Source organism: Solenopsis invicta, chromosome 9 (genome assembly GCF_016802725.1).
Source record: "Solenopsis invicta isolate M01_SB chromosome 9, UNIL_Sinv_3.0, whole genome shotgun sequence".
Taxonomy (NCBI): Eukaryota; Metazoa; Arthropoda; class Insecta; order Hymenoptera; family Formicidae; genus Solenopsis; species Solenopsis invicta.
The window spans coordinates 14,396,676-14,417,548 of record NC_052672.1 but is presented as its reverse complement, the minus strand read 5'-3'; the positions used below and the strand labels follow the sequence as shown (position 1 = coordinate 14,417,548).

The 20,873-nt window shown below is 35.3% G+C and overlaps 1 protein-coding gene across 4 annotated transcripts in view; it reads left to right on the top strand.

Annotated features, from left to right (window-relative positions):
* Positions 1–20,873, top strand: part of LOC105194446 — a 90,432-nt gene that overhangs the window by 57,794 nt on the left and 11,765 nt on the right. For all 4 annotated transcript variants that reach the window (XM_011159352.3, XM_026137187.2, XM_011159351.3 and 1 more), the window contains 4 exons: positions 13,409–13,578; positions 14,362–14,438; positions 14,510–14,605; positions 20,256–20,625. In XM_011159352.3, coding sequence (XP_011157654.1) covers positions 13,409–13,578; positions 14,362–14,438; positions 14,510–14,605; positions 20,256–20,625 — 713 coding nt within the window. The remainder of the gene's footprint in view (positions 1–13,408; positions 13,579–14,361; positions 14,439–14,509; positions 14,606–20,255; positions 20,626–20,873) is intronic.

The following is a 20,873-nucleotide window of genomic DNA, read 5'->3' as shown; positions in this document are numbered from 1 at the left end:
TATATTATTATTATACTTATATATTTATAATTCATATAATTTATATTTATATATCCACGTTAAAAATTGAATTTTTTATAAAATGTTTTTTTTTTATTAAAAATTACGTTAAAGCATAAATCATCTCTGGTGCTTTACACATATAAAGTTGAAGCGCTACAAGAATACTCTATGACGTCATTATATATTTCGATAACACTACGCTATGAAATGTGCATCGTTTTGTGACCTGTGTAGCAACATCGTTGCCTCAGAAATTTAATACGTGTGATGATAAAATAATTCTAAGTAGGATTACAGTTATCTCGTTTCTCTCTCGTGATAACGTTCTTGGCAAGATAAATGAATTATGTAATGAATATAGCAACAATATTAATGAACCAAGATTACATTGTTATATTAATATACGATGTTAACAATATGTACATAAATATGACATGAAATTTCATTTGCGCTAGGTGAATGTTTAGAAGAGCTTTTAAATCTTATAAACTATCTTTTCAATGTTTCTACTCAATTCTTTTTCGCGTAATTGTTAAAGATTTAATTTTTGTAGATTATATGGAGAAAAGGTTTTATTAATTTTATTTTGAGGCAGAGAGGATTTGAAAAATCTCTAAATTCCTTAACATAAATCAGATTATTTTTTTATCTAGAGCCTATTGATGTAATTGATTTTAAATTAGAAGTTAATGTGTAAAATTAGGTCTCTAATCTATAGATAGATTACGGATTTAAAAAATAGCAGATTAGATATCTAATGTAGAATTAGAGATATCTCGTCTAAAAATAGATTTTAAGACTAATGGCTTTTTTTGTAGACCTAAAATTAATTCTAAATATATTCGCTGCTGCAAAAAATAATAGATACGCAGCGAAAAAACATGGTGAAATTGAGCGCGCCTGTTGTCCCATACAATTTTGCTCCGTCGAGCGACCTTGAATGTGTATATCAGTCGACCAACCGTTGTGGGAGGGTAGCAAACCCGTATCGATCCCTCGCAGGAACGTGGACTCCTCTCCGGTCCTGTCCTATTCCCAAAGCCATGCCTACCGAAACCCCTTCCCCATATTGGATCGAAAGTCTCGTGTCCTTGACGATTGAGAAGAGGGCGCGGCGTGCCGAGAATGAGGGTCGTGGAGCGAATGTCCCTCTCAGGATACAAGTCTCTCGGATGAGGGAAGAGATTCTGGCGAGCGTGAAAGGATAGCTCGGAATTCGCTAGCGCGATGCAAATTGCATTGTGAGCATGTAACCAATTGTTTGGCATCTCGTGGCAGATGTCGGAAACTTTACAGTCAATTGTAATATCGGAGTCGAGCTTCCGAATTTCAATTAGAGAATTGGGTAGGACGCCCGAGTATAATGCATTCGTCAAAACACACAGTTGTACGAAGGTGTAATAGCCAAAATTGTTACAGTACAGTTTTCCAATTAGAAACGCATTGTTGAAGGCGACTTGTCGAGCGAAACGTTTTGATCCAAAGGAAAGAATTACTTTTTCCTTGTTTCTTGTTTGATTCCAGAAATAACGGAGAAAAAAATCCTTAAAAATACTTGCTAATTTATAAAAACCAACTTTGAAGAAAATGATAAAAATAAGATAAATTAGTTTGAGGGAAATTTAATAAGAGTCTTAAGAGTCTCTATAATTAAAAAGTTGACTACATGAACGTGTGCTGTTTTTATATATTTCTTGTACACGATGTGTATTACGATAGCAAAAATATATCGTTGGATTTTTAATAAAAAATTTTTAATTATTTATAAAATAAATACATATTTTGTTGTCTATGTTGTTAATTAACTTATTGCTAGATAAAAATCGTAGTTGTATTGGAAAGATCCACAAAGTTTAAAACGTATTATTACGAGAAGTATCTGTTAAATAATTGTATAATTATATAATAAATCATAAAAAGAAATTTTTTTTCCTAATTTCATTTTTTATCAGTATATTTCTCATTGATTTTTTATCAGTATATTTCTCATTGATTTACGCTTGTCTTTCGTAATGATTGATTGAATCATCGGTCATGCGCTGTGAGTAGTCTGTAGATAAAGGCAATAAACTTCTGACCATGAACTCACGGTTGTTGGACTTTAGAAGTCACATACTTCGTTTCCTGAATCAATGAGGAAATGGTCCACCCACGATCGTGATCGTGCATTTGAATGCGCGCTTTGTGTCACCGCGTCTCCAAGCTTATGGCTTACGATTCACGTGGGACGAATACCACCGAGTTTCTTTGACAGAATTAATGAAACACGCGTTAATTACCACGATAATTGCATTCACTCTTGCAACCTGTGGTACCATTTCGTGGTACCTCCGTCATTGCGTGCGGACATTATTTTTCAGACATTAAAGTGCTTTCATTTACTAATCCGGAAACCAGTTTAGAAACATCACGCAATGAAACGTTTAACTAGCGAAATTCGTGATAATTAAAATAATTCGCTTTTTTTTATTATTGAAATGTTCAGTTACATTTTTCCTGGAGTCTTCTTTTAGATATTCTGTTATTTTAAATATGCATACATTGTGCGCGATAATTAGAATGCACATATATTGAACATGTCGCGCGTGTGGACATGTAATAATGTTTATACGTTAATCTTCAAAATATAATTACCATGAAATTTGGCAATTTTCCATGATATATATATATATATATATATATATATATATATATATATATATAATAATAATAATAATAATAATAATAATAATAATAATAATATTTCTCAACTTTATGAATTACCTATCTGTATAATTTTCTATAAATTTTTCGGAAAATCTACATTTACGATATTATTTATTTAATTTTTTCTATATATTCAAGATAAATTTTGAATTTATAAAATCGTATTTTATCACATTTCTTTGATTTAAAAAAATGTCATTCATTAATTCCTCAGAAATGTATAATATTTTTAATTTGTTTAATAAATAGAAAAAGTTTTTTCTTTGAGACCGACAATTGTGCAAACGAGAATTTCACTTACATGAGAATATCCGTCGTGGCGTGTTGCTTTTATCACTTTCGCAATCTATCCAACTTATAATTCAGGGACACTTCTTGAACGGTCTCACTTCTACTATACGAATGTGCGTGCTTAAACACACAAAGAAAAAAAAGCAATATAGGAATGAGGTCTCAAAAATTTCGTCTTTCACTTTAGCTTATATTGTACATGAGATATATGTATATTCGTAGTATATAAAAGATATTTTGGAAAGAAGATAAAAAGTAGTAAAAATCGGTAAGAATTATGAATTATTAAATAAACGAAAATTAATTGTTTAGTTAATTATATAATAGCTGAAATATTATATAAGTAACCTTTGTTTATTGTTGAGCTATATATTTATTTATAACTGTATCAATATTGCTGAAGAATAACTGTACAGCCCGGCTTAGTTGATATTGATGGTTTTTGAAAATCAAATTGGCAAAACCGGTCAATCTACATTATGAGAAGTTAATTCAATCCTGCGTAGACTGATGAATTTATCAAAATTTTACGATAATGAAATAAATTAATAAAATCGAAAATAAAAGATAACTAAATACGATGTGTTATCGATAGCAGTATAATAAAATTTCCATTTGCTGTGGCTTTTTTATTATTTGTTTATATTTTGAAATAAATAAATATTTTAAAATAAAAACTGGTTTTCAAGTTACTTAAAATGATATTATAATTGAAGAATGTCTTTCCATTTGCCGTTATTATAATTTGTCTTTTATCTTCTCTGCGGATTAAATGAATTTTTAACCCACGAAAAAAAATTTTGAACATCTGAATAAATGAAATACGACGGCGAATAAAGAATACGTAAAAATATAGTGTTTTTATTATATTTCTGCCAACAATCTATGACAACTTTTTTTGCTAGCTTTTTATGGCTTTTTCTCTCTCTCCATCTGTCTCTCTTTATCTCTTTGTCTCCACTTTTGAAATAAAATTCTTTTAGTTATTGGATTTTGTCTGTTTGTTGAAAGAGCTGACGAATCAGAAAAGAGAGTACCAAAATTTAATTCTGCGAAAATCATTACAAAAATCCATTATTGTTTCGAAACTCGCTTTCTTCTTTAGTACACATTCTAATGGAAGAACAATTTTCTTATATTTCTTGGAAAGAAATCTAATTTATATTGCATAAGATCGCATACCGCCAACTGCACATACATCATTGTTCATCTCAAATTAAATTAGGTATCCTAATACAATATGCGAAATCGATATATTTCCATTGCTTTTATAGTTCCAGGATCTCTAAATTTTTCATTATTTTTGAAGATACAATTCTCTTAGTAGTTTTAAAGCTTAAAATATTTGCTTCTTGATTTTCGCGAACAGAACTCTGCGAATAATGAAACGAATTTGTATTCCTTCTAAATATATCAGATGGTACTGACTGCTTGAGAAAAGTTTCCTCTAATTACACACTCTTGATACGATCTTGAGGTAAATAACAAAGAAGTTGCTTTCCTAAGAACCATTCACGATGTCTTGAAATTCCATTATATGTCGTAGAAATATTTTTTGTGTATTATCAGTGGGTATCGGTATACTTAAAAAAATATAAAAATTCATTATGAGACTTAATTAAACCTAAGGCAATAAAAAAGTAAATTCTTTTGATGAAGGCTTTTAATGAACGTTCCGCCTTTTTAACTTCTTCCGGTTTAGTGGGTTTTGTACATATTATTTGGACACCGTAAAGAAAAAACGCGGATGATGTAACTTGGAAAAGAAACGTGAGGCAGCTAGAGTGCGTTTATAAGAACCAGCTGGTCTGACATAATTTATCGTGGATATAACGACTCCTAAATTGAGTCCAACTTAAAATTAATGACTTCTGTTTCAATTGCCTCGTCAGCAATGCCGTGGAATAATATCAACGCTTAATGACACACGCAAGTGTATTCTGCATGGCATATCCAATATTTGTATTAAAATTGTGTTTTACACAACAAATTATCGCATTATTATATACTACTGTTCACTAATCGATTAACAATGACACTTTAATTACTGGTCATATCCATTTTACATTGTAGTAGAGTACCAGAGATTACCATCTCCACTGATGACATAATAATATATATATACACATACACACACACATACATACATCTGTGTTCAATCGGTGGTTCATTTTTTGTACAAACATTGTGACATATAATTATTATTTTTAGTCTTACTTGATTAACAACTTTTTCTCATTTTTTTTTAAATAATAGAACCGGTTATTCAGACACTATTAATTGATTTATTATTTAATAAATATGCGATAAAATAAAAGTCAGATTAGGATTCTGCAATTCATTTATGGGCATCGTCCTAAATTCTCTCCGTTTATGACATTGTCGGAATACGAAAATCTTGTTATGCAAATGTGATCTTGTCGAATGTCATCACCTATGTTTTGAATAAAAAGCACACGCACAAACGGGATCAATCAATAAATCAAAAAGAAAATAGGAAAATGTAGAGAAATAAAAAGTTGAACATCATGTCCTAAATATGGTAGATAAACTCTTAACATAGAATTTGATAGATGTATTTACAAATTAACATGGATCTTAAACATTCTGAATATCATGGATATAAATAATCAAATGTTATCTAAACGATTTCCAGTCTCTTGCTTGAAGATCTCTAGGAAGATGTATAGCGAGGACCGCACGTAACGCCTTAATAGATATGCGCGATCGTTTATTGATGCAAACGATTTGCCTTCATTTTCAAGATTTCTTTGACGCTTCTCGGGGTGATAAAGACTTGTTTATTAATGAGTATTATCTCTACCGCTGGCAAATTGGCCTTGATGAAATATTCACAACCGGTTATGTCATCTCCCGAAAAGATTTCTACGACCTTGCTTTCGGCTGAATAAATTTCGTGCGCGTCTTTTTCTTTCGCGATAAAAAAAAGCGCGTGATGTTAGCGTTTTAATTAGGTTTCTAATCGACGGTAGCGAACTTTCGTGACCTCGACCTATCTCGCTACTTTTTTTACGAGAAAGTGAACCGAAAAAATTGATCCGTCGTTTAAACATCCGCTTCTCCGCGAACCGTTACCTCGCGACGAGAAATGTATATTCCTGCGTAAAATTACGCTAAAACTATTATATTCTCATGTATCGTCGCTTCCCGGCGCGGCGGTGGCGTCGTTGAATTTTTATTCTATTGTTTCGTGGCTGGCTTAAATATTTATTGCCTGTCACGTAACGTCGCAGCTTCGAGATATATGTCCTGCCATTTCGCGAGTTGCGTTATTACATTAATATTATGACGCCGGGATATATGTTCGGCAGCTGACATTTACATTGATGGCTCGTTCCCGGAAGATCCGTTATCAAATTCATCTTGTCACTTGAGTGTTTTTTTCAATGTCGTCAATTAATTGCAACAATTTTTGACGGAGAACCTGAAGCAATGATAACTGCTTACTTATCAAAATACATCCGTCGACGAATTTCTATTTTAATTGAGCGCATAATTTCTCGCGTATATTGTCGCCAATCGAAACTCATTGGAAAATAAAAAAAAGCCTATGACGTTCACTTAACCACCGTTATCGCGCGTAGAGACGAGAATAGAATTATGTGCGCAACTTGATAACGCGATACATAGCTAATTGAAAATTCGATGCTTGCTTGCTTTTAGGACAAGATTCAATCAACGAATTGAATTAATTATCACTTTTTCTTATCCTGTTTTGTCTTCTGAAACCGTTATCCGCTGCAACTCTATCAAAATTAAATTTAAGTGAAATCTTGGCCTGCATTATCGACGAGATAACGTAATTCGAGATTACCGCTAATATGATGATTGCCCAAACTAATTGCGACATTTTATAGAAAATTGTCAAATAAACTCCGTACACTGATTTTGAAAATCGTATTGCTACAGTCAGTATCACCATCTCCGGTTAATCTAGAATTATCAACTGTAAAACTTAAAACTGATTGTATTATTTTATTTTTGTCTGTTTTTTGCAAGTTATAATTTATTTATCTAAAATATAATACTTTTAATTAATAACGAAAAAATTACATTAAAAATGATTGCTTTAAAATTTTTCAGTTGGCAATTCTTAAATTAACCAATTAAGTTAACTGGAGATGGTGATACTTAAATCATTAAACTAATGTTTAATATACAATGGAAGAGAAATCTTTGCCAATTTTTATTGGAATCAATGAACTCTTTGCTAATCGCGTTAGCCTTCTGATAAAACTGCATGTCGCAAGAATAATTTTCTTGTATCATAATCTTAAAGTAATTTTTGATAATCGTTTTTACGACAATTTATCTGAATTTCATAAAAATTTATTAACAGTGGAAGCTTTTAATTCAAAACGCTATAAATTGTTCCTACTATTTAACGTAAAGTATTTCGTCAAGTATACAGTCTTTTATTTTAATTTAGAATATTTTTGATACATTAATAATATTAACGATATTCATGCGATTAAAATGAGACACACTGTGTACTGAATGGCATTTCACGTTAGTGTAATCTGCGTCATCGATGCTATAGCACATACTTCAATCAACTGTATAACGCGCGCATCCTCTTCACTTAACAGCGATAATCAACAAAATAGATATTCAATTTCTATAACACTTCCTAAATTGTCAGAAATTGCCATTTATTAAACACCGTGTAACCGTAAATATTAATACTAATGCATAAGTGCATTAATGCATTATCATACCGTGCCGTACCAATTAATATTTACGCTCTTTTATGTCATTATACTTTGCGTAGCAGATGCTAAAATTAATCTAACTCTCCTACCAAGCTCTACTCGCAAGTATAATCAACGTGCAATCTATCTCTTATTTCTTCGGTTTTTATCCTAAGCGAATTAATAATCGCGACAGATCACGGACATGTTATTTGCGCGACGCGCGTGTCCCAAGTAACGTTTTACGCCGTCCTTCATCCATTTCTCGCGCGCTGTCCCCAAGATATCGTTTGTTAACGTTACAGCGCGTTCCATTCCACCGACACGAGATACTCGAAGTTCGTCGAATAGGCACTCAGCCAGATACGCAGCGGATACCAGACGCTACGCCAAAGCGCCGATTATTTATTGCCGGTGACGTATTCCGAAGGAGTGTCGCATGAGATAAATATTTCGGCCGGCGAATTAATTCAGTATGTGTTAAACCAATTAGCCTGACTCGCGGGCGATCGAGAGATTTACCGAAGTCAACTCAGGGAGACATAAATTGACCGCACCGCGGTTCCGGAGAGAGAAGACCTCGGGCGCGCAGATTGTAAATCGAATGAAATCACATGGCCAGCCTTGATCTATAACTGTCTTGTGCCTCTCAGAGCCTCTCCTAACAATCTGCTTGATCCTGTTTAGATGCCACATTGTAACGTTATACATTTGTAACTGTGCATATATAACTATCGTCTATTTGTCGATTGTCCGTCCAAGATCGTCCACACTGCTGCTGGTTTTTTCTTTGTGACAAAAATATATGTCCATGTGACGCGCACGATGCTAAAGAAGTGATTAGTCAACACAATGTAAATGTAAAACAAAGGTTTAAATATCTGACCATAACTTACCTGTGGAAGTTGTCACATAACTTTATATGTTTATGTACAGTCTTTTTCACGATCATAACAAAAAGATTGATTGAGGATTAAGCCATTATGGCTTTAATTCTATTATGTAAGCTGTTTCATCGCGTTAGCAAAAAAAAAAAATTATGGTCATAAATGCACGTTGTGTGCCATAAAGATGTCACGAATACGCGCTTAAACATTTCCTCACTTCGGTCATTTTATACGCGTGTACAGATGAGCAACAGGTCGTCATTTCCAAACAATACAACGCATAAATCAACATTGTTTCGAATAAGCATGTTTACGACTTACGTAAAACAAATGCACTTATTTTTACATTTATAAAAGAATCAATTATTAAAATAATTATCATAAACTACGTTGAATTATATTTATGACTATATGTAACTGATGTAACGAATGGGTATAAATAGTGGATAAAACGGGTTTAACGAATTTAATTTATGTATAGTGATAAATTGTGTGCTTGATGGTATGCTAATTGGTGTGAAGGAAAATATATGCCATGTCAATCTTTCTCGAATATCCGATTATTCAAGCTTATGCCAAAATGTAGTGGCGCATTCATTAAGTGGTATTTAAATTACAGTAATCTATCAATATGTTTATCATTTATCAATGCGGGATTTATCTTGTAATTTATAGCCCTCCCCCCTCCCCAGATATATCTCTCGTATATATTTAACCTTTAGAAACCTAAAAGTCGATTTTTTGAGTCAAGACTGGTTTCAGCTTCTTTCTAAAATATTACTTTATTTACATATATTTATAATTTTTCAAAGAACTCAAAATTTACCTGGTTAAAAAAATTATCATGTAAATTTATTAAAACTATAAAATATAAAACCTCTATGATATATTTCATAATACTTATATACAAATGCGCGCATATATATTCATACGCGTTAGAATGTTTTAATATTAATACACGATACACGATGTTTTTGAAAAAAATATTACTTTGTATAATAATTTCTTGAAAATAACTACTTTATATAGTAAACAAATAATAATTTCAAACGATAATATTAAAAACAAAAAATAAAAATCACGTTACGACTCGACCAGTGAGTCTCGCACGACCGTAACGTGTCTGTTGTCGGTCTAAGACACTCTCCGTCTGCTCATCATTAGGCAGCCTAATTAATACTGCGTCACGGTGAGGCATTGGGCCCTCAATATCGTCGAATACTCTCAATATGACTATACATGGTTATTGCCGAATTCAGCTTAGGCCGGTCGCGGTCGCGCGATTGCTGAATTCCGTAAGCTTGCATTTCCGATACAACAGGCGCTTGTGGTGTGATTGTTGCTAAGCGAAAATGCACGATAATTTAAGTAGCCACTGAGGCTACAACATTTGATTTAAATGTATATTATAAAAAAATGTATATATATTTTTTTATTACTGACATAGTTTAAAGTGGCTGTAATTAAGAAACAGAAGCGTTAGGCTTTGAGATTGATAATCGAAGAATACTAATTATACGTAATTACGATGTATTTAATGACAAATATAGTGTTCATTCAAAAATGTTTATTACGAAACGATATTATTTGTATCGATGGTACATTTAAAAACTGGAATGACTGTCATCGCAACATTAAGAGAACAACATTAATGCTATGTTACAAAAAAAAAGATAACTAAACAGATATAAAATAATTCTGACTCAAATATTATAAATAATTGAAAACTTATTAACACAATGTGAAACTTTATAGTAATGTCAATTAAAATTTAGCAATTTTTATTTGATTTTACAAAATTATGAATATAACATTTGTTGTGTGACGTGACGCTTTTGCAAGCGTCGTCACGCGAAGCGATACGGCCGGGAAGGCTACTCTGGATTGCGCCTCCCTTCCCCGGGGAGAAACGGGGACGCGAATATTTTGATCGTGATCTCTTTTGTATTATTGCTTCATTTTTCTTTGTAAGTTACCGAGGATCAGAAAGCGCGAAAGATATGTTAGTTTTAGCCCGAGTGATCAGTATCAAAAATTGTGTAAAGAAAGGCAGTCATCCGGATGGAAGACATCGTAGGAAGAACCAGAGAAACCGTACGGTGCCGACGACGCGCGTTAAGTCCTCAGCTCATTCTTCTCTTCTATTATCGTTATTGAATATTCCCATGTGCTATCGCAGTTACTCTTCTAGAAAACGCCGTTGGAGGAGCGATTCTCGACCTAGCCATATTCTGCAGGACGCAGGATTGAAGACGGAAGGTCGAAGTCCATCAAGACGTGGCCAGCCAATAACATTTCTCACAAACGCAACGAGGTACTTAATCGCTACCAACGAAGCATAATTCCGCCAAACATTCTTTCGCATGCCGACTTGCCAGCTTGTTGGGAAAGAGAATCCGCTACCGAAGAAATCGGCGGTAGAGAAGCAGGAAGGAGAAGAGAGAATCCGTTGCCGAAAAATTCGGCGATAAAAAGAGACGTACGTCGTGGGAGAGAGAATCCGCTGCCGAAAAAAATCGGCGAGAGAGAGAGACAGAAGGAAGTTCGGCACGATACTATCTACCGATACCACGAGGTGTGCGGGAATTCAGCGGTGCCCAGCGAGCTGGAAGGCGTGAGCCGGCCGGTTACTGTTCGGTGCGCCAGCGACCAGAGAGGATCAACTTTAGGAGCCGACGATCTGTAAGCTCACCGATACTATAAGCTGCCGCTTCGGTAACCGTAGTCAGTAGCATCTGGATGAAGGTTGATCTCCTCCGCTTCCGTCTCGCAGGTATTTCCGCGTTAAGTATCGAGATTAATTACCGACATTAATTGTGTTAATTGACGTGAGATTAGCCGGGGCTCCGATGCCGTCCTGGGTCCTCTTCGGGGTACACGGACGCTGACAGTCGTCAGTAGTAATAAGTGCCGCTATTTTGTTATTTGCTTAAGTAATTTTCGCATACGAAAGTTACGCGATCGCGTCTTACGCGTGGCCGTTGTTCCCGCTCGTTCGCGCTAACGCGAGACCAATTGCTGCGAAATCGTTGCTGCTAAGGAAATTTTATCGTAAATCTTCCGTTTGCCGTACGAGTCCTGTGTCGTTCCGGACATTCGTAGAAGTAGACCGGCACGCGGAATTTGCACGGTTGGATCTCTACGAGATTTGAACTAGCGACCCCGTCGATCTCTGTGAGTGGCGATTACAAAAAAAGTGCGTTGCAGGTGACACTCCAACTTAATGTCTCCATAAGTATCTTCAATTTAACATATCATACAGTGATTTCTTTGGCAATTCTCTCGGAGTTATTGTCATTTTCGTAAACTACGATAAGGTATAAGAAAATGTAAATATTTCCGATTTCCGGTATCAAAATTACAAGTAATAAAACAACAGCAGCGATGGAATATGCAGAGCTTATGACTATTGTTGAAAATATTTTATAAAATTTGATATCTTAGATTTCATAACGCTTATGTACGCAAGATTATATATTTTATAGATATTTATAATAAAATACCTATAAAATATATATTTTGTAATAAAAATAGTTGTATACGTGAACATATATATACATGTAACAGGTATCAAAATACTATACTTCAAAAGTATCGGTACTATAAATATAGATACACACGTGCAAGATATGCACGCGACTGTTTATTGTACACATACATACACATGTATATTTATTATCTCACGGCAGTGCCGTGGTCTTATTTTTGTGCATAGTTACGCAATGGTTTACTATTTACTACGAAAAGCTGTACGATGTAATAAAGATATTACGACTTTTTCATGAGACACAAATACACAATTTAAAATACTTATTGTGAAAAATGAATATGGAAATATAAAATTACGTGTGATTATTTAGGATTGACTTTATATATATCCATCCCTTTTTATATATTTTTTATTATAGGAATAAAACTTGGGTTTTTTTTATATTTAGATTTTAGCAATTGTTATAGAAGCGTAGAGTTATCATTGTTGAAGGAAGAGTATTACTTTCCTTTCTGATTATGATAATAATTTGCATTTTATTACAACTTATAATTAAATTTATATTATTTATAATTAAACTACATGAAAAGGTTCTGCAGATACAGGATGTTCATCGTCATTGCAACTAATAATATCTTCTTTAATAAAACTAAACAACACAGCATTATTTATTGAGCACTATTTATTTCTTGATCCTATTTCTAAAATCAAAAATATCCTACAACGCATATAAAATTTACAATATATTACCTTATAAAAAATATTAAATATCAAATGTACATTTGCGATAAAAAGTACACAATATAAATATGCACATGCGACGCGGCAGCCAGAATTGACGTCGCGTAGTAGAGACAACAATGAATTCGATTATCGATTTATTTTAAAACATTGCTTTTCATGTGGGAAAAGGAGGATTAAAGCTAGACGCACAATGAAAAGCATAGGTAATAAGAACAGAGAATAAGGAACATTTTATACATTTTCCTTATTCAACATGTTGAATTGCTCTTTATTTTTTGTTTCCTGTGCTATCGACTGTGTTTTTCATTGTGCATCCAGCTTTAGAATTAGAGGAATCAAACCAGTTTTCTTCATATGAAATATTGGAAATGATAATACATATGAAATTTTATATGATGAATTATTGTATATGAATTTATTAAAATGTAAATTCGAAACATATTACTTTTGTTGTTAGCATAAGGGAATATATTTGTATAAATAGAAAACATAATTTATTTTATTTTATTGTGTATGCTAATAAGTTATGAATGTCACTGTTTAATTTTGCTTGTCGTTTATATTTTTTGTTACAGCAATAGTTCACGTACGGCGCGGAATTTGGCAGAAAAGCAACGCCGTGACATTATCAACGGACATATAGCAAAGATGGCATCTCTTGTGCCGATGATTGCTAACAGTTCGAGAAAAATGGACAAAATATCTATCCTGAGATTAACTGGGGCCCACCTGAGGTCACGTTACAGTAAGTTAAACTTTGTTAAAATTCGCTTTACATTGAGAAAATAATGAAAAGTTAAAACTTGTAACTAAAATTACATAAAATAATTATAAGGTAAATTAGGATCTCCATTTCTATAATTATTACTACGGTAATATTAGCGAAAATAACTTTATAGTTCTATCATCTATGAAAAATGTTACTAAATCACGATTTAAATATTACTGTTGTGAAGTATCAAGATATGGATGATCAAAATAAAAGAAACATTTTTATGTAGTAAATGAAATAATTATAGTAAATATAATTATTTGTGTTCACATTTTTGCATACTGCTTACCTAGTAATAACTGACAGCTAATTTGCATGATTAAATGAACGATAAATTTATAGTTTGCATTGAAAATGACTATAAATTTATAGTTGTCATCGAAAATGATTATAAATTTTAATCATTGATAGTGACTATAAATTATGATAACTGCAACTATTTTTCTTTTCTCTCAGTGTATTGACATTTTCTCGGAGAATTTTTTTTTAAGAATTGTTATTTTATTATTATTTTGAATTTCTTCTATCTATTTTAATATTATTATTACGAAATTATATTTTATTGTTATTATGAAAAGTGTATCATATTGCATTACATTTTATTATATTTTAATAACTTATGTAATTACAAACTTTGAATACCAAGTTAAATTCGCTGTTGATCATTCATCTGTATTATTAACATTTCGATTATGCAAGTGTGAAAAAACGAAACATTATTCACAACTGTATATCTTGTGCATGCATTATTTACAGCACTCGGAGATCGCAGCAACAGTATCCGTCCCCCGATGTTGAGTCCTGAATTTGATCTGGAGCAATTTCTTCTCAACGTGAGTATACAGTACTCTCTAGATCGATCGAGATGATCAACACTCTAGACTCATTTTTCAAACTTCAACAGAGCGTGGTCGACGGCAAAAATTTCTTCTTCGTAGTCACCACAGCAGGAAAAATCGTCTATATCAGTCGACAAGCGGAGCAATATATCGGTGACCAGGTGAGTTTTTCTCATTGTTACGATATAAAGAATCATTTCCATTAATGTGACTGAAGACTATAATTTTGTCGAGGTTTCTCTCTTGAAGTTTTCTTTTGCCGGAAGCTCTTTATTTTAATCAATTGCACAAAGATTACGGATAATCTTTTTGCTGAGAAAAAATTTATTTCAAAAGAATCTGCAATGTTAAAGGACATCCGGTTGGCTTTAACATTCCGTATATAAATATTAGCGAAAGCGAATAATTTTTATGATCTCGAAAACGTCGGACTTTCGATACAAATAAATTAAATTAGTTTTCAAGAAAATCGTGAATTTCCTATCGCATCGATGTCCTGATACTTTAGAAATTTCAAGTGTTTACATCGCGAACGGAGTTTCTCTCACTCCCGATGCGCACAACAATTGAAAATCCGATTAATTGCGAGTGCCAGAATTTATCCTTGTTTTCAAACGACCACGTGTTCCTCGATATTCATTCTCGATGCCTCGATAAATAGTAGGTAAATACGCAAGCATGTTATACGAAAGAGAGAACCGCACCAACACATTTTCAATATCGTTTACTCTACAGCGAAATGATTAATACGCTTTTTCACGCGTCGATGATAAGGTCAAACTCGTCGGGCGAGGTAGAGCGCTTGAAATGTTCGTCTCGCAACTATTAACGGAAGCTATTTACACATCATCGACATTTCATGGATTTCACCCTCTCTTTTGTGCTACAGACTTTCTTTTTTACAACGTATTTATATTGCGACGGTTGAAATACGCGTCTGTATACAGCATTTTTGCGCCGGCGCGCCGAGAAGATGAGCATGGCCGTGGCAGAAAGGGGAGGATGAGGATGAGGGGTAGGAAGAGGACATAGTGGCGGCAGCGATCGCGATCTCGTGGCTGCAGCTACAACTTCAGCTGCAGCACCGACCTACCCTGTGGCGCGCGGCGTTAGGAATTATCGATCAAATGAATGCGTGCAACGCAAATATGCTTCCATGGCAACCGGCGTGCTCTGTGCCCTCTACTCCTTTTCCCTCACCGTAAAACGTGTATGCCCACCAATATCCGCGTTCGTTTTGCGTATTTGTACGCGGGAATTATCCGCGTGCGCAATTGCTCGCGGAAAGATCGCACATCCGCCACTCGTGCGTTTCGACGAAAAATTCGCCCCGCTGTAGATGAAGCGTGCGATGATCTCGCTTGCTAAATTATTCACCGGATCCACGTGCGACTTTTCCCGGAAATTTACGTGTTTAACCTCGTGCATATATACCTCTCGCTAGATTCAGTTAGTTTCCGCAAAAATCCATATCAATTCACGGAACATGGAACTGAAATATTAAAGAATTTCGTTTACGTTGTTTGGCTATACCTGAATGACTGAGGACACAATTAAATATTTTAAATATAACATATGAATATTTTTGGATAATATATGTGTAAAAATCTTTTTTGTACAGTGTATTAATTATCTTGCATTAAACATGACATGGTTTGTTTTTATTTTATTTTAAATAATGAAGTTTGATTCAACCATGACATAAAACATCATTATAGAAATTATATTACATATAATTTCATTACACTAATTATACAATAATAGTACCTAATACGATTTTATTCACGAAGAAGAGTTATATAAGTTATACGAATTTAAACGAATTACTTATCATTCTGCCTCTGTTTACCAATGTGTGTCCTATATCTATATCTCGCGTTAAAAGAGTGAACGATAACTCCGCAAAACGCGGGTTTGGTTCACCGAAAAATATTAATTTAACCAGACGAGATTGTGGGTTAATCGCCGCGAGAATCAATACGTAAAACGGAGCGTGTGATTAACCGAAGGCAGATTTAAGGATCAACGTTACGGGAATAACGCGCGTGCTCGTTTATATCTTATGTGATAAAAGCAGACCTGCTAACTATCTGCTGCAGATATTAAGCGAGTATTGTACGTGAATAATTAGCGCGATCGATGTCGAGATACATATACGTAAAATGAAAATCGCTCTTTGCTGCCTGCTGTGCTTCTTTGTCCCCGGGCGTAGCCTTTGCTATCCGACAAGATCGGCGTGCAAGCTTTTCCGGATTTCCTATCGTAATTATGCACGTGACGCGCTTCTTCTCTCCCAGCGACAGAAAAATTTTATGTTGCTCAGACTCGGCGCGCGACATGCCTGTGAAAAGACGAACTCAAAGAAACTGAGATAATATATTCTTCATGCAGATATAGAACGGCGCAGCGCACTAAGGAGATATTAAACGATATGCGAAAAAAATAGCATAAAGAAAAAAGTAGAATAATACAAAAAGCATCTTGTATTTTTCTTGGGATTGGAAATCACAAATGCAGAAGCAGGAAAATGTCATACGTTCAGAGATATACTATTGCATATTTTAGAGTCTAACTTTATTGTTAAAGGCAAGGTAAAGGTTCGTTTCTCGAAGCTATTTTTGTCGCAAATGTTGCGCGCGTATCTCGAAATTTTTTTATGTTAGAAAATCTCTAATCTGAATAAGTTTTTAAATTTAGATATTTTTAGATGAATTTTTTTCTTTGTCTCTCATTTCCTTCAAATGTACGAATGCCGTCAAGTGCGAATGTTTATCCTCGTTTTTGACGAAGCATTAAATAATATCATTGCGTCATCGGAATTTACTTTCTAAATTTTTACATTGTTATCAATTTGAACGAAAAATTGTGCTAAATCGCTCCGTTCGTCGGCAGTTTGCGAGGAACCGAGTCAACATTCGACCCATAGATTGGAAACCGAGTCGCGAACCTACATAAGATCCCCGGATAATCGAAATTTAGAAACAACAGAAGTTAATAGCGTACGGTCGGGCGTATTAAAAGCGATATCCAGGGCTTCGAAAACATCTCATAATACCGAGACTCCTCGATTCTTTCTTTCTTCGCAAACGTGAAGCAGCTAACAATGCGATTAATTGTATACGTAAAAGAAAAGCTCAGCCTTTTTTTATTATTATTATAGAGAAATTCTACACGTGTAGAATCATCTCTTCGGAGCTTTATTCGTCCGCCCTCGATTTCGCAAGGTCTTCGGATCCCCACATCGAGTCGCGAGAAGAGAAACAGTTCCTTTCGCAGCGTATCTATACATATAGAATCGTACGAGAGCTAAGAATAGTCGAGCGACTAATTTTGGTTCTTTCGGTAAAGAAAATGTGGGTTTAGGTTTAGGTCACGACCGATGATGCAAAAGAACTTCGAGGTCTTCGAGATAATGCGACGTAGCGAATACTAGGCGGAGAAAATCCCGATTAGAAAACTATACTTGCGACTTAACCGTATATAATCTAATCAATTAGGATATGAGTTACGCGATGAAGAGCAAAAAAAAGAAGTGCTAGCCTCGATTTCTCTTCGATCATCGTGGTGCTTCTATCTCTCAACGACATGGTTATTACAGTATATCTACTCTCTTGAAACTTAGTTTTTAACTCTGGCTCTTTCCTTTTCACTATGATTTTGTAGGAAATTTACTGTCAGCTTCAGACTTTCAGACTTTATAAGAAATTATTAGACGCGCATGTTCTAATAATTGTCATTCCTTTGCGAAACGTCACGGCATTTATTAGGCGACAAACGACAATTTCATCTTCCTATAATAAATTTCGCGAATATATCTTCTTCCGGCTAATCGGTGGTTTTTTTTTTCATTCATTTTCATTTATTTCGAAAAATCGTAAGATTCTATACTTCTCTACATTCGCTCCTCTGATGTGACACTGACTGCTGCTCGTCTGCGATGCACTTATTGAACTGAATTGAGTCATAGAAGATAATCGTTTCAAATAAGTAATGTTAAAGAGGTATTGAAATTCTAACAATTTGAAATCAGGAAAGGCAACGACATTGGGAAAGTCTAGAGACCATCTAATAATTAGAAATCTTGGAAATATTATATCTGCATGCTTCTAAACGCAACGATTATCCCATTTATAGGGTTATCGGCCTTTTATTTGCGTTCATGGTCGCACGTGTTTACGGCGTGGATCCGAGATCGATTCTAGGAAATCACGCACGACGATAAAAACGATATTTGTTCCAAAACAACATGAAGAATACTTCCACGCTGCTGCGCGATGAACGTTCGCTCGATGAGGCGTCAATCGCCCAAGCAAAATTAATCAAAGCCCATCGAGATTCACGCCAAATTAGAAAATCCTCTTCAGAGACTTCAATGCAAGTTTCAAATTCTTACTCGGATTTCGCGAGATTTGCAGTTGGCAACCGGGGGAGGAAGCCCCGCAAATGTACGCTATCGCTTCTCGCGCCGGCTTCCCTAAACAACCCCTAAAAGTTTCCTCCGTGTTTCTGCGAGAAAACAGCGATGAGGCGGCGGCGGTGGGATGAATAAAATGTAAAAAACTGTGTCCCCCGCGCTATATCGATCGCGAACGTTCGCCGGTGGCGCTCCAGATTCAGGCGTAACGATAATTCGCCATTCTGCCGTAACGAACCGGCTCTTGGAAGTCGGCCGAGTATCACTTCTCTCTTTCTTTTTCTTTCTTTTCTTTCTTTCTTCTCCACTTGTGCAAGAGATGCTAGAACTGACGGGCGGCGCTAGAGAAGGAGCTAGCAAAGAAGAGTAGGTGGAAGAAGGTACCAGAGTTGTTTGCGAGCACAGTTTACAGCTTGCTCTCGTTTTTTAAGGCACTCACAATCAGGCTGTATTGTTCTCAAGGAGAAACCTCCTACCGCGAAAACGAGCGTCGTCGTCGCCGACGTCGTCGTCGTCGTCGTCGTCGTCGTCATCGTCGTCGTCGTCGTCGTCGTCGTCCGTCGTCGTCGTCGTCCGTCGTCGTCGTCGTCGTCGTCGTCGTCGTCGTCGTCGTCGTCGTCGTCGTCGTCGTCGTCGTCGTCGTCGTCGTCGTCGTCGTCGTCGTCGTCGTCGTCGTCGTCGTCGTCGTCGTCGTCGTCGTCGTCGTTGTCGTTGACATACCACGACGCAATTCGCTGCTTCGAAAGATATCCGACCTGACGGGCTGTGTAGAGCCCTTCACAGAAGCAGTCTAAGGACTTCGCGAACGGAACTTTCAAGCACCTCTATTCGAGAGCATACACACGAGGTGTGCTTCGTGTGTATGGAAAATTGATAGAATATAAACACGCAAACAATCGCAACACTTTAACTCGAAGGCAAACATTGAGAGATAATGATTTCTGCTGCGATAACGAAAGTTAATTAATGAACGTTGCACAATGAGTTATATTTTTTTAGGCGCTATACATATCTTCATAATTTATATATGTATGGATATGAAATACATAAAGATACTATGTTGTTTGCCAAAGATAATGATAATATCGGTAAACATCGATTCTTCTTGTTCCAAAGTATCGTATTACTCTCTCTTATCCCGAATACGCAAAAAATTTTTTATCAGTCAATAAAAACGAAAAGTTCAACGTTCTTCGCGCGTGTAACTTTCTCCGTATAATTCTAAATTTTTTTTTTCCTCTCTTAATGCAATAGGCAACTGTTACACAACTGTATCAGTGCCGATATATAAGTCACGAAAGTTAACAAAGGTCATCACCAACGGACGGTGCGAGGCGGTTTCATCTAAACTTTGGGATTAAACTTTCTCGTCTGAACTTCGGAATTGTGTTTCACAGATCGATTTGCTGGGTCAGTCCATGTATGATTACGTTCATCCCAACGATCGTAACGATCTCATGCGTAATCTCACGCCCGAGGGGATGCAGCCGATGTCGGCACCGTCGCCGAGGAGCATCACGTCCGAGTTGACGCACGACAACAATTCCAACTCCTCCGAGGATTCCTCGACGACGAATTCTCGGAAAAACGAGGGGATTAAAAATTTTCAGGAGCAGAGGCGCTACTTTACGATTCGCATAGCGCAACGTCTCAAAAATACGAGAAACCCCAAGCGCGACGATCCACCGACGCGGTACGAGTGCTTCGACATTTCGGGTCTTTTTAAGCTCGCAGAAGCCTGCAAAAACATGGACCTTAAAGGGAGAGGTGAGTTTTAATTGTCTTCTTCCGACATTGATACATGAAAAGAATGATTTTGCTAAATCTAAAAATTTAATTAGATATGGATCTGTATGTAAAAATAATTTTGTTGGATCGTCAAAATAATTATGTAGGTCACTCACGATGAGCAATGTTGCAAAAAATTTTGACATTCTAGCAATTAACTCGAGTATCTTTCAATTATTTTTTGTAGTTTAACAAAATTATTTTCAGATTTGCTGAAATTTTTAAAT